The sequence below is a fragment of the Monodon monoceros genome, unplaced genomic scaffold, assembly GCF_005190385.1.
Source record: "Monodon monoceros isolate NGI ecotype Baffin Bay Population unplaced genomic scaffold, NGI_Narwhal_1 Super_Scaffold_16, whole genome shotgun sequence".
Taxonomy (NCBI): Eukaryota; Metazoa; Chordata; class Mammalia; order Artiodactyla; family Monodontidae; genus Monodon; species Monodon monoceros.
In genome coordinates this window covers 111,333,552-111,347,610 of record NW_021703772.1, presented here as the reverse complement: position 1 = coordinate 111,347,610, position 14,059 = coordinate 111,333,552, and the positions used below count along the sequence as shown (strand labels likewise).

At 41.1% G+C, this 14,059-nt stretch overlaps 1 protein-coding gene across 5 annotated transcripts in view; it reads left to right on the top strand.

The window, feature by feature from the left end:
• HERC2 (HECT and RLD domain containing E3 ubiquitin protein ligase 2) overlaps positions 1–14,059 on the top strand; it is a 230,121-nt gene that overhangs the window by 203,137 nt on the left and 12,925 nt on the right. For all 5 annotated transcript variants that reach the window (XM_029224735.1, XM_029224734.1, XM_029224737.1 and 2 more), the window contains 5 exons: positions 60–274; positions 8,234–8,411; positions 8,941–9,102; positions 11,139–11,230; positions 11,444–11,583. In XM_029224735.1, the coding sequence (XP_029080568.1) occupies positions 60–274; positions 8,234–8,411; positions 8,941–9,102; positions 11,139–11,230; positions 11,444–11,583 (787 nt within the window). The remainder of the gene's footprint in view (positions 1–59; positions 275–8,233; positions 8,412–8,940; positions 9,103–11,138; positions 11,231–11,443; positions 11,584–14,059) is intronic.

Below are 14,059 nucleotides of genomic sequence, written 5' to 3'. Positions count from 1 at the left end.
ATTTACTGAAATATATTTAGATAAAAATCTGATGTTTATATTACTTTTTCTTGTCTTAGCTGTATGCCACTGGGTATGGTGCAGGCGGCAGACTAGGAATTGGAGGGACAGAGTCGGTATCTACCCCAACATTACTTGAATCCATTCAGCATGTGTTTATTAAGAAAGTAGCTGTGAACTCAGGAGGAAAACACTGTCTTGCCCTCTCTTCAGAAGGAGAAGTTTACTCTTGGGGTGAGGCAGAAGATGGGAAGTTGGGGCATGGCAACAGAAGGTATTATTTGAAAACATCATTTTTAATGTTATGTTTTCCTCTCCTTGTTTGTGTTAATGCTTGTATGGTGTATTGACAGTTTGTTTTTTAAGACAACATTTGTAATAATCTACTCAAAGTTAATGTTAATGACTCATTTAGCAGAAATAAGTTCATGTGACACTATTTAGGCTTGCCTACATGACCCCTCTGTTGGGGGGAAATCAGTTCCGAATTTTGATTTCTGATTACTAAGTATGGTGAGCTTCATCTTGTCCTTTTCCCCCAAGTCCCCTTCCCCTCATCCTGAGTCATCCACTGAATCACAGTTGGCATTTTGTTAATATGCAGATGCTAAAACTGTAAATACAGAGGAAATGGCAGTAGGGGAAAGGGACACACAAATGACATAGTTTTTCAAGCAAAGCAACGAAACCCACTAAATTTTTAAAAAGTAACGGGAACTACCTGCCAAATTGGAATGACAGGGCCCTTTGCATCTGAAATAACTAAAGCACCAGACAAAATACATGAAATAGCAGCCCTAAAGACATTGGATAACAGGAAGTAAAGTACGGTCAGTGATCTCCAGAGGTGAATACTGACAATCACGTGTGAGGAGAATATCTGAGAGGCCAAGGAACAGACCACCTAAAAAGATTAGGAGGAACATTCCCAGAGCTCACAGAGGGCAGAGGATAGTGCCTACTCCCAAAACCTCATAATTCACAGGGCACTGAGTAGAGGACTAAGAGTGACAGTGCACAACAGAGGGGAAAGAAGTTAATCATAGACTAAGTGTTGTTCTGATCCCACCAACAAAGCTAAAAAGCAAGACCTGAAAGGATTAAACTGTTCACAGGTAACTTAACCGTGTTGTAGAGATCAAAGCTCAAGAATGTTTTTATGGATACAAACATACCAAGCACCCAGCAAGATAATATTCACAATGTTGTTCATCCAGTCAGAAATTATCAGGCACATGTCTCTTCAGTAGTGTTGGGAAAATTGGATATTCAAATGCAAAAGAATGAAATTGGACCACTCTCTTACACTACTCACAAAAATTAACTCAAAATGGATTAAAGACTTGGCTATAAGACCTGAAATGATAAAACTCCTAGAAGAAGACATAGGGAAAAAGCTCTTTGACATTGGTCTTGGCAATGATTTTTTGGCTATGACAGCAAAAGCACAAGCAACAAAGGCAAAAATAAACAAGTGGGACTCCATCAAACTAAAAAGCTTCTTCACAGCAAAAGAAACAACACAGTGAAAAGGCAAACTATGTAATGAGAAAAAATATTTGCAAATCTTATAACTGATCGGGGGTTAAGATCCAGAATACATAAGAAACTCATACAACTTAATAGCAAACAAAAACCAAATAACCCAATTAACAAATGGGCAAAGGACCTGAATAAGCATTTTTCCAAGAAGCATACAAATGGCCAACAGGCACATGAAAAATTGCTCAAGATCACTAAATCATCAGGGAAATGCAAATCAAAACCACAGTGAGATATCACCTCACAAGTGTTAGAATGGCTATCATCAAGAAGACAAGAGGTAACAAGTACTTGCAAGGGTGTGGAGAAAAGGGAGCCCTTGTACATTGTTGATGGGAATGTAAATTGGTGCAGCCACTGTGCAAAACAGTGTGGAAGTTCCTCATAAAATTTAAAATTGAATTAGCATATGATCCAATTATCTCACTTCTGGGTATATAGCCAAAGGAAATGAAACCACTATTTCAAAAAGATATCTGCACCCCCATGTTCATTGCAGCATTATTTACAGTAGCCAAGATAAAGAAACAACCACTAAGTGTTCATTGACAGACAAATGGAGAAAGAAAAATGTGTTGTGTGTGTGTGCACGTGAATATTATTCAACCATGAAAAAGGAAATCCTGCCATTTGCAGCAATATGGATGAACTTCGAGGACTTTATGCTAAGCGAAATGCGTCAGAGAAAGACAAAAAAACTGTATGATCTCACTTATATGTGGAATCTTAAAAAAGCTGAACTCATAGAAATAGAGAGCAGATTGGTGGTTGCCAGGGGTTGGGGGTGGAGGAAATGGAGAGATGTTGCTAAAAGAGTGCAAACTTCCAGTTATGAGATCAATAAGTTCCGGGGATTTAATGTACAGCATGGTGACTATAGTTAACAATACTGTATTGTACATATGCAAGTTGCTAAGAGCGTACATCTTAAATGTTCTTACTACACACATACAAAAGTAAACATGAAGGATTTGTTAACTAACCTTATTGTAGTAACCATTTCACAATATATACATCTATCAAATCATATTGTGCACCTTAAACTTACACAATATTATATGTCAATTTTATCTCAATAAAACTATAAAAAAATTATCAGGCACACAAAAGAGAAGGAAAATACAACCCATATAAGGAGAAAAGTCAGTTGATTGAAACTGACCCAGAAGTGATACAAGTGATAGAATTACTAGACAAGAACACTGAAACAGTTCTATCTTCAGTAAGCTAGAGGAAAAACTTGAACATGTTAGGTAGAGACTGAAAGATATTTAAATGCCCAAATCAAAGTCCTAAAGAAATACAATGTCCAAGAAAAATACAATGTTTAAGATGAAAAATACAGTGCATGGGATTAATGGCAGATTAAACATTGCAGAAGAAAAGGTCAGTGAACTTGAATATATAATAGTAGAAACTATCCAAATGAAACAGAAAAAAAAAGAATATATAAAAAGACCCCGTAGTATCAGTGAGCTGTGGACAACCTCAAATGGCCCAATACATGCATAATTGGAGTTACCAAAAGTGATGAAGATGGGGATTTTGAAGAAGTAATGGCTGAAAAAATTTCAACTTTGATGAAAATTATAAACCCACACATTCAAGAAGCTCAGAGAACCCTAAGCAAGAGAAACATGAAGGAAACTACACCAAAGCACATCATAATCAAATTGCTCAAGGCCATTGATAAGGAGCAAAATATTTTAAAGCAGCCAAGGGGAATAATACCAGTTATGTACAGAATAAAAGGTAAAGGGTGATGGTGAATTTCTGATAAGAAATAATGTAAGCTAGAATACAGTGGGAGATACTGAAAGTAAAAATAACTGTCAGCCTAGATTTTTTTTACTCAATGAAATTATTTTTTCAGGAATGAATTTGAAGTAGACTTATGCAGGCATACAAAAGCTGAAATAATTCACCACCTCCAGATCTGTACAACTGAAAATTTAAAGGAATTACTTCAAACCAGAGGAAGATTATACCAGATGGAATCAGGGATCTATACAAATGAATGAGGAAATTACTACATGGGTTAATATCATGATGTTTTCCCTTATTATATAAATCTCTTTAAGAGATAATTGAATGTTTTCAGGATATGGTAAAAATGAATTGAGATGCTTAAAACATACATAGGAGTAAAATATATGACAGCAGTAGCACAGAGGCTGGGGTTAGAGGCAGGAAGTGGACATATACTGTTGTGAAGTTCTTATACTATACATGATGTAGTACATGACCCCAGACTACACTCTAATCGTTAGAGATGCATTCTACATCCGCCAAAGCAACCCCGAAAATAACACAACAAAAAGTTTTATCTGATAAGCCAACAAAGGAGTTAAAGTGAATCAAAAAACGTACTCGAAAGAAACCAGAAAAATGAAAAAATGGAGTAAACAGATGAGACAAATAAAAAACAAATAGTAAGGTATAGATCTAAACCAAAATATATTAACAATCACATCAAATGTTAAATGATCTAAACACCACAGTTAAAAGTCATTGTCAGAATGCATATAAAAGCAAGATCAAACAATATGCTACATAGAACAAACTTTGTATTTAACATGTCTATATTTAAAAACACATAAATCGATTAAAAATAAAAGGGTGGGAAAATATGCTAACACAGATTAAAATAAAGCTGGAATGCCTGTATTAATATTATACAAACTAGATGTAACATCAGAGAATATCAACAGAGATAAAAAGGGTCATTTTATGATGATGATGTGGTCAGTTCATCAAGAGGACATAATAATCCTAAATGTTTACACAACTAATAATAGATCTTCCAAATATATGAAATTAAACAAAATGACAGAGCTGCAAGGAGAAACAGATTTACAGTTGTAGATTTTAATATCCTTCCTCAATAACTGATAGGTGGATAGAAGATTTGGCAGAAGACTTGAACAATTTTATCGACCAATTTGATCTAATTACCACTATACAACACTACTTAACAAAAGCACATTCTTTTCAAGTACACGTGGAACAGCTGCCAATGTAGACCGTAATTTGGGCCAGAAAACAAATCTGATAAATCAAAAAGATTCACGTTATATAAAAGATTTTCTCTGACCACAATGGAATTAATTAGAAATCAATTACTATAAAGTATGGAAAATCCTCCATATATTTGGAAAGTAAATAAAATGTAAAAATTAACTAAAATGTAAAAACTGATGGGTCAAAGAAGGAATCAGTGCTAAATTAGAAAGAATTTTGATCTGAGTGAAAATGAAAACAACATATAAAAATGTGTGGGATCCAGCAGAAGCAGTACTTAGAAGGAGATGTATAGCATGAAATGCCTTTTTATAAAAGAAAAATGATCGCTAAACAATGACCTCAGCTTCTACTTTAAGGAATTAGAATAAGAAAGACAAAGTGAGCAACTAAGAAAGATCAGAGCAAGAATCCATGAAATAGAAAACAGAGAAATAGAGAAAAATTAAAGAAAACAGAAGTTGGTTCTTTGAGAAAGGTAGCATCATCAGTAAAACCTCCAACTAGACTAATCTATCTACCTATCTATACACACACACACACAAATTATAGCAATATCAGGAATGAGGGAGTTTTCATTACTGCAGAATGTAGTTATTGAAAGATGCAGTATATTAAATAACTTTATGCCGACAGATTGAACTTTTTAGATGAAATGGACAAATTCCTCAAAGGACACACATTCTTTAATGCTCACTCAAGAAAAATTAGATGACTTGAATGGCCCTGTGTCTATTTAAGAAATTGAATTTCCCACAAATAAATCCTCAGGACCAGATACAGGACTGGTGATTTCTACCACACATGTAAGTAACAGATAATACCAGTTCTTCACAGTCAATTTCAGAAAATTGAGGAGGGAATTCTAGCCAATTTACTTTTTTGAGGACAGCTTTATTTTTATATCAAAACCAGACTCAGATGTTATTAGGAAAATATAGACCAGTATCCTTCATGAGCATAGATGTAAAAATTCTTAATATTTTAGAAAGTTGAATCCAACAATATGTAAAAGGATAAAGCAGTAAGGCCAAATGACGTTTTTGCCAGTACTGACATTAGAAAATTGATCAGTGTAAAAAAGAAAAACTGTATAGATTATCTCAATAGATGAAAGGCGGAAAAGCATTTGGCAAACTAACATTTGTTTCTGATAAAAACTTGCAGCAATCTGGGAGTGAGAGAAAACTTCCTCAGCTTGGTAAAGGGCATCTCTGTTAAAGCTAGGGCTTGACTTCCCTGTTGGCTCAGTGGTTAAGAATCCGCCTGCCAATGCAGGGAACACGGGTTCGAGCCCTGGTCCGGGAAGATCCCACGTACCGTGGAGCAACTAAGTCCATGCACCACAACTACTGAGCCTGCGCTCTAGAGCCCGCGAGCCACAACTACTGAGTGCCTAGAGCCCGTGCTCCACAGCAAGAGAAGCCACCGCAATGAGAAGCCCACGCACCGCAATGAAGAGTAGCCCCTGCTCGCCACAACTAGAGAAAGCTCACGCACAGCAACGAAGACCCAACACAGCCATAAATAAACAAATGAATGAAAGAAAGAAAGAAAGAAAGAAAGAAAGCTAGGGCTAATGTGATACCTGATGGTGACAGGCTGAACGCTTTCCCTATCTCCAGGAGCAAGACAAGGACATCTGCTGCTGTCTGTCACCAGTTGTATTCAGCGTTGTTTAGCAGGTTTAGCAAGTGCAGCACAACAATGCAAAGAGGTAAAAGGCATTCAGATTGGAAGGAGAATTAAAGCTGTCCATTTACACATAATATGATTATTTATGTAGAAAATCTGATGGTATCTACAAAAAAGCTACTAGAATTAATGAGTGTGATTATAGCAGGGTTGCAGGATAGAAGATCAGTAAATAAAAGTCGATTGCAGGCAAATAAAGGAAACATTTCTGCATTAAAAAAAGTCAACTGTGTGTCTTTATACATATACATATGCAATCAGAAATTGAGATTTTAAAATACCATTTATGGTACCCTCCCCCTAAAATTGAAATAGTAAGGAATAAATTTGACCCAAAGATATGGATAACTTACAGACAAAAAACTATAAAATATTGCTGAGAGCAATTTTAAAAGACCTAAAATAATGGAGGAGTATGCTGTGTTCATGGATTGGAAGACTCAATATTGTTGATTTTTTGGTTTTCCCCCAAATTAACCTATTGATTCAACCCCTTCCCAATCAAAATTTCTGTAGAAATTGACAAGCTGATTATAAAATTCATGTGGAAATGAAGAGTACCTACAGTAGTCAAGACAGCTTTGCAAATGAGGAGCAGAGTTGGAGGACTGACACTATTTAACTTCAAGTCTCATTTTAAAGATACAGTAATCAAGACAGTGTTGGTATTATTGTATCAAGTGAGAAATATATCAGTGGAGCAGAATAGGATAGGAAGTCCAAAAACATACCCACAAATACTGATACAGTGAGTGTGGAAAAATGAAACTTGATTCCTCCCTCACAGTTTGCAGTGCATAATACAAAAGTGCAAAGACAATTTATTGGAGAAAAGATAGTCTTTTCAACAAATGGTTTTGAACAATTGGACAACCGTATGGTAAACAGTGAACTTAAATTCTTATCTTGCGCCATTAATATCCAAAATTAAACCAAATACTTCATCTACTTCTACCTGGGCCAAGTAGCCATTCTTCTGTTCAGATCTGGTTTAAAGCATGGACTGTGCCACAAACCCAGTGATCCATCCAAAAACAAGGACTGCAGCCTAAATACCACAGACTGAAATCTTCAGCCTTGCCTAAGGGAACACCTCGATCTTTGAACTTGAATTCTTATCTTGCATCATATGCAAAATTAACTCATAAGTCTAAAACCTACAACTAAAAACTTCTAGAAGAAAACATGAGAGAAGACTTTTGTGACCTTAGGTCAGATGAAGATTTTTAGATAGAACTCCAAAAGCACAATCCAGTAAAGAAAAATAGGATAAATTGGACTTTATAAAAATTGTGAACTTCTCTTTGAAAGACACTGTTAAGAGATGGAAAGCACATGCCACGGACCGGGAAAGCATATTTGCCACATCATATATCTGACTCAGGTCTTATATCCAAAATCATTATAAATAGCTTTCAAAACTCAGTAATAAGAAAAAGAAGTTTGTCATCAGGCTTGCCATGTTATATATAGACTAGTTGACTCCTTAAATGAAATGTTGATTTATAGCAAGGGTGGACAGGCTGTTTCTGCAAAAGACCAGAGAGTAATAAATATTTTAGGCTAGCCACATACATTTTTTGTTGTATATCCTTCTTTCATGATTTTCGTTTGTTTGTTTTACAACCCTTAAAAAATGCAAAGCCCATTCTCAGCTCACTGGCCTTTCAAAAACAGGTCATAGGCCAGACATGGCCCATCTGTAAGTGCTGGTCTTCCAGCCCCTGATTTAGACTGTACATCTCTCTGGCATTTGGGCAGCTTGTATAAAAGGAGGTAGGTAGGGAATTACATGATTTTGAGTTCAGGCCTGAATGATTCTTCCAGATTGATTTAATGATTGACTTGACAGATGTATGTAGGTTGAGAGGTGTGCATTGAATAAATGAGCAACAAACCAAAAGCCTATATTTAATAATTTAAAACTATTTAAGAATGAAACTATTTCAGTTATATTTGGTGACCTCTTTTGCAGTCCATGTGACCGTCCTCGTGTCATTGAGTCTCTGAGAGGAATAGAGGTGGTTGATGTCGCTGCTGGTGGAGCCCACAGCGCCTGTGTCACTGCAGCCGGGGACCTCTACACGTGGGGCAAAGGCCGGTATGGCCGCCTGGGGCACAGTGACAGTGAGGACCAGTTGAAACCAAAGCTGGTGAGGAGGAACTGTGCGCGGGAGGCCTGGAGGGACAGCTTGCTGTTGTCGTTATGCTTTGTAAAAATCCACAGCATTTCCTATTCCAGATTCTTTTTAGTTTCAGAGTTAACAGTGTTTTTTTTTGGTGGGAATAAAAACCACCGTGGTATATATTCCATGGGTCGTTTAAACAGGATAGCGTTTGAAATACCCTTTTATCTACACTAGTAAATATTACTTGGCATCTAGCTAGAGGCTTTGTCTTCTGGGAGGTCTGCTGTGATTTGGGTGAGGCTGCAGGGTGGGTGGCAGGACTGAGCACTGGACACTGGGACCTGCCTCCTACTGCTGAGATGCTCACAGTTCAGATATGCGAGGGTGTCTTTTGTCTTGGCCTGCAGGACCATTAAGATTCCCTGTTGTTTCTAAAGAATTAAGACAGGCACCCTCCCCCCCACCCCACCCCCAAATCCCAGCACGTTAACCCCTCCGGGGAGAGCCTCCTTTCTGTTGCAGTCGGATGTCCTCAGTGCCCCTCTCTCTGCAGGTGGAGGTGCTGCAGGGCCACCGCGTGGTCGACGTTGCCTGTGGCAGTGGGGACGCCCAGACCCTCTGCCTCACGGAGGACGACACCGTCTGGTCCTGGGGGGACGGGGACTACGGCAAGCTGGGCAGAGGGGGCAGCGACGGCTGCAAGGCGCCCGTGAAGGTACGCTGCCTGCCACCGCCTGCGTCTCAGGAGTAGCCTAACTTCATCTTTAGCTTCTTTGCAAAACACATGATGGGTCACTGGGTGAAAAGGAAGTGAAAGACCCAGAGGTATGAAGATAGTTTTAAGTACTGTTTCGTGCTCTCTTGGGAATGTCTGTGGTCAGTGGGGCTTCACGCAGCCCATGGTTTTATTTAGCATGCGGACCTGTTTGAGGAGAAGGACGACTTGTTCACACCCTTCTGCTCACAGAGGTCTGTAGCTATGCACTGCACTGGTATTTGCTGAAAGGCTACATCTGGCTGAGCCAGAGGCTGCTAGATGGACATCTGTGAGAAGACAAGAGAAGAGGCTCCGCCTGAGCCGAGTGGCTCTGGGCAGTTTATCAACGTTTGTGATCACTACTGTATTTTGCCTTTGTGAATAAGGAGTTGGCAGAGGTTAAGTTCATCGGTGTGTTTAGGTCACATGCTGACTACCTAGTGGCCTGCAGGACGAGAACACAGCAGGGCCGTTCAACTGAGGTGATTTGCTGTGGACTTGGGAGTGTCAGTGCTGTGAAAGAAAGCTAGAAGTTGTCTCTGCTTGGCATCCTCTCTTGTTGGGGCTCTGAGACTGCACGTGCAGAGTAGAGGCCCACATGGTGCATGGGCGGCCTGGGGAGGGGGTGGGGAGCCACTGGAGGCCGTCAGAATAGGAGCCTGAGCTGGGACTGCCGAGCTGGACTCAGAGCCGTGCTGGTCAGTAAAGTAGCCGCTGGCCACGCATAACTAAGTTTTAACTTAAATCAGTTAAGAGTGAGTAACATTACAATTCACTCCCTCGCTTGCACTGCCCACATTTCACGTGCTCAGGAGCTGCGTGTGCTGCCGTGCTGGTTAGTGAGGGCACAGCAAGCTTCCATTACCACGCGGAGTGGTATTGGCGGGTGCTGGCTAGAGCCAGGGCCTGATGAAGAAGACATCACCTGAGGCACCTGCACCTCTGTGCCATGAGGCTGGCTGCAAGGAGATGCCCCTCTTCTTCAGGGCCTCCTTGGCAGGTGCTGCTGGAAAACCTGGGACTCGAGGCTGCCTTCTTGTCCTTATCACCACCTGCTCTTTTCCCTCACAGGTATACAGTATTTTAACCACATTACAGGTTACGTATGGTTTCCACATTTATGAAAAAATTGTTGTGGGCTTTCGTATGTCAAGAAGGCATTAGACAGAGGCTTTGCACCTTGCAGGACTGAGATGTCGAATGTTGGGGGGTGTTGGGGGGTGGAGGCCATTACTGCTATCATTGTGATGGGGGTAGGGTGAGGAGAAAACAGAGAATTAGGGGATAATGAATTTAAATTTAAGTTTGAGAACTTAAGTCTGGAAACAGTCACAGGTAATAAGGAGCATAGTTTGTTAGGTGAGAAAAGATGTCAACTAGGTAAATGAACCCCAACAAGACCTCTGGGTGCTGGCAGTGAAGGGTCTGGACCCTTGAGCATGCAGGGCTGGAAGTGGGTTCCAGTACTGACCTGATCAACGTTGTGTTTAATTGGAATAACCTGGGCAGGTGGATTGCTAGTGTCTGAAGTCAGAACCCTGGTTGTCTTGGCCATCCGTCCGCCGTTACCTGCTGCTTCTTCCCTGTGGGCCTGTGCATCTGATAGGGCTGGAGGGCAGATGGGAAGTGCAGGGCTTGCTGGAGAATGGGGCCACCACATCACAAAGAGAAATGGAGTTGGGAGAGTGAATGCTGGGGAAAGCGATCATAGACCTTCAACAGTGACGTGTTCATTTCCAGCAGTATGCGGCGGTCTCACGGGTGGTGGCACGGCCGCCTGGCTGCCTGTGGCCTGTGCTCCCTCAGAGCCAGGGTTCCTGCCCCTTCTGAGAACACTTGGCTGTGTGGAGTAGGGTTTTACATTGTAGTAAATGTTTGGCGTAGGAGTAAGGGCTTTCCGAGTTCTCTATTCGCGTCACTGCAGTCTCTATATTGGTGCAACCATCAGCAAAAACCTTGATTGAATCAGTCTAATTAAGCCTTTTCCCTCCTAGATCGATTCTCTGACAGGCCTTGGAGTGGTTAAAGTGGAATGTGGGTCCCAGTTTTCTGTCGCCCTGACCAAATCTGGTGCTGTCTATACTTGGTATGCAAGATTCTATTTATTTAAGTCCACCAAATCCAGATTGTTAATTAGAAGTCACTTTAACTGCCTTTTTGTAGATAGAAATGTGGTTTCTGTGGCAGGCTGTGGTTTGTGTCTTGCAGTTGTCAGTGTGGTGTCTGCTTCAGGAGGGTGGCGCAGGGTGGTAAACAAGATGGCTTTGCACTCACAAGTTCCACGTTTCCTTGTGTGCAGGGGCAAAGGTGATTATCACAGGCTGGGCCATGGATCTGATGACCATGTTAGAAGACCTCGGCAGGTTCAAGGGCTGCAGGGGAAGAAAGTCATTGCCATCGCCACTGGCTCCCTGCACTGTGTGTGCTGCACTGAGGACGGTAGGTGGGAGGCCCAACCTTGTAACTTGGAGGCTCAGGGATAATATGTGCAGCTCTAAGGTGGAGGGGGGATGGGGAGAGTCATACTATACTCTGAAAATATGCCTGTGGTTTTGGCCCTATCGTCTTCAGTCCCTGGTGTTAACACTGGTGAACATGTTGTGTTTCGTGGCTAACAGAGCAGGCCTGATACGGCTGTTTTTAGAAACGCTTGCAAGGTTGGCCTTCGGCTGGCTTCTGGGAGCCTGGATTTCAGGAGGGCTCCCACCAGGCCTAATTGAAGGAGGCTTTGTTAGAATGTTTGCAAAGAGCGTGGTCTCTGCTGAAACCTGCTTCCTTCTGGGGGTCTGGAACTTGGGTACATGCCAGGCAGAGTGCCTGCCTGACCTGCCCCAGTCAGAACCCTGGCACCGAGTCTCTTATGTCCCTGCTGGACAGCACATCACAAGTGGCCACAACTTGTTACTGAAGGAACTAAATGCGTCTGTGTGACTCCACTGGGAGTGGGGGACCCTTGGAAGCTCCACTCCTGGTTTTCTCTGCACTTCACCCATGTGCCTTTTCCCTTTGCTGATTTTGCTTTGTGTCCTTTCACTGTAATGAATTATAGCTCTGAGTATGATATATGCTGAGTCTTGGAGTTCTCCTAGTGAATCATCAAAACTGAGGGTGGTCTTGGGAACCCCAAGACAGTGGCAAAAGGGAGTTACAGATGGAATTAAGATTGCCAAATCAGCTGACTTTACAGTATGGAAATATTCTGAATTATTAGGTGAGCCTAGTAAAATCTCACACACCCTTCAGTGGAGAAAAGGAGGCAGAAGATCAGTGAGAGAGATGTGATGGAAGAAGGGGAAGGAGAGATTTTCCAATTACGAGAGGGCCTCAACTTGCCATCGCTGGCATTGAAGGTGGAGTGAAGGGGCCAGGGAGTATGGGTGGCTGCTGGAAAACTGACATTCCCCAAATTTTGCTCCCTTTAAAAGGCTTCGGTGAATTATATGAACACGTGCCCTTTAATTAGTTTCGATGAATGAGTTTCATATATGAATATGCAACTTCTGTGGCTTGTGGTGGGACTGATGTAGTTCTTGATGAAGAAATTACAACACACTTTTATTTCCTTTATTATAATTTAAAAATTTTTGAAACATATATATAACACACTTAGAGAACAGTTGCAAGTATAGTACAAAGAACTTTTTCTTTTTCCATGTGAGAGATAGGTGATGCCATGGTGCCCCATTACCCTGAACAAGTGTGTATTTCCTACAGTGATGGGCCCTGTGCTGCATAATCACAACATGGCCTTCAGTGAGAAAATACACAGTCGTCACTCCACCTGACCTCCCTCTCTCTCCCCTCACAACATGGGCTCCTTCAGCTGTGCTGCTCTTGTCTCTGTTCTGAGACAGCCCTCAGTCACCCCTCAGGGTCATCCTTGTCAGTCTTCTTCAGTCTTCTTGGACTTTTTGGACCTTGACACTTTTCACACTGGTTACAGGCTGGTTATTTTGTAGAATATTCCTCAATTTGAGTTTGATGTTTCCTCAGTAGATTCAGGTTGCACATCTTTGATCTTAATTTATCCTGCATTCCTAACTCATTCTCAATTCATCAGGTGACATGCATGTTCTCTTTGTCCCATTACTAATGGTGTTAATATCAGTCACTTGATAAAGGTGGTGTAGCCAGCCTGTTCCACTGTGAACATCCTTTGTAACTAATAAGTATTTGGGAGGGTGTTTGAAACTATATAAATATTCCTTTTTCACTGAACATTTTATTTATTCTCATCAGATATTTAAATTTTTGTTGGTTTGTTTTCATCTTGTCGGACTCATGGTTTCTTAATTTATTTAATGAGTTACATATAAGCTGTTGCTTTTACTTACCTTGATGCTCAAATTGTGCCCTGTTTGGCTGGTTTCATCTCCTGAAGCTCCCACCCTGCCATTCATTGAGTACTTCCTTGCTTTCTGGCACAAAAAGACCTTCTGTCCTCGTCTTGACTCTCCATGTCTCAAGCTTAGAATTGTCTGTTTCCCCAAGGAGCCCTGGTGCCTTTAGAGGAAAATGGTGTTTGAAAGACAAGGTCAGGTCTATAGGTGTGCTCATCACTAATGGAATGTCACTGCTCCCAGGCCTTCTTAGTGGACAGAGCTAGGGAATATGTATGTAAATAATACACAAAATTACATCTGTGTTTATTTCTATATGTATATATGTACATAGAGTACCACTTGTTCACACCAGTACCCCAAGGTACTGGACCACAGGTTCATTCTAGTTTTCTCTCTTTCCATACTTGTTACTCCTTTCTCTTTTGGTAAGAAACCTGGATCCCCTTACTGAGTAAGTGATTCACTTACTCTTCCTGTAGTGGCTGGTGTCCCATCGTTGCCTTTGCCTTCTCCCCTGTGTGGATCCTCACCTCACTTGGGCTGTGACTGCCCACTCTGGACCGTGTCCCCAC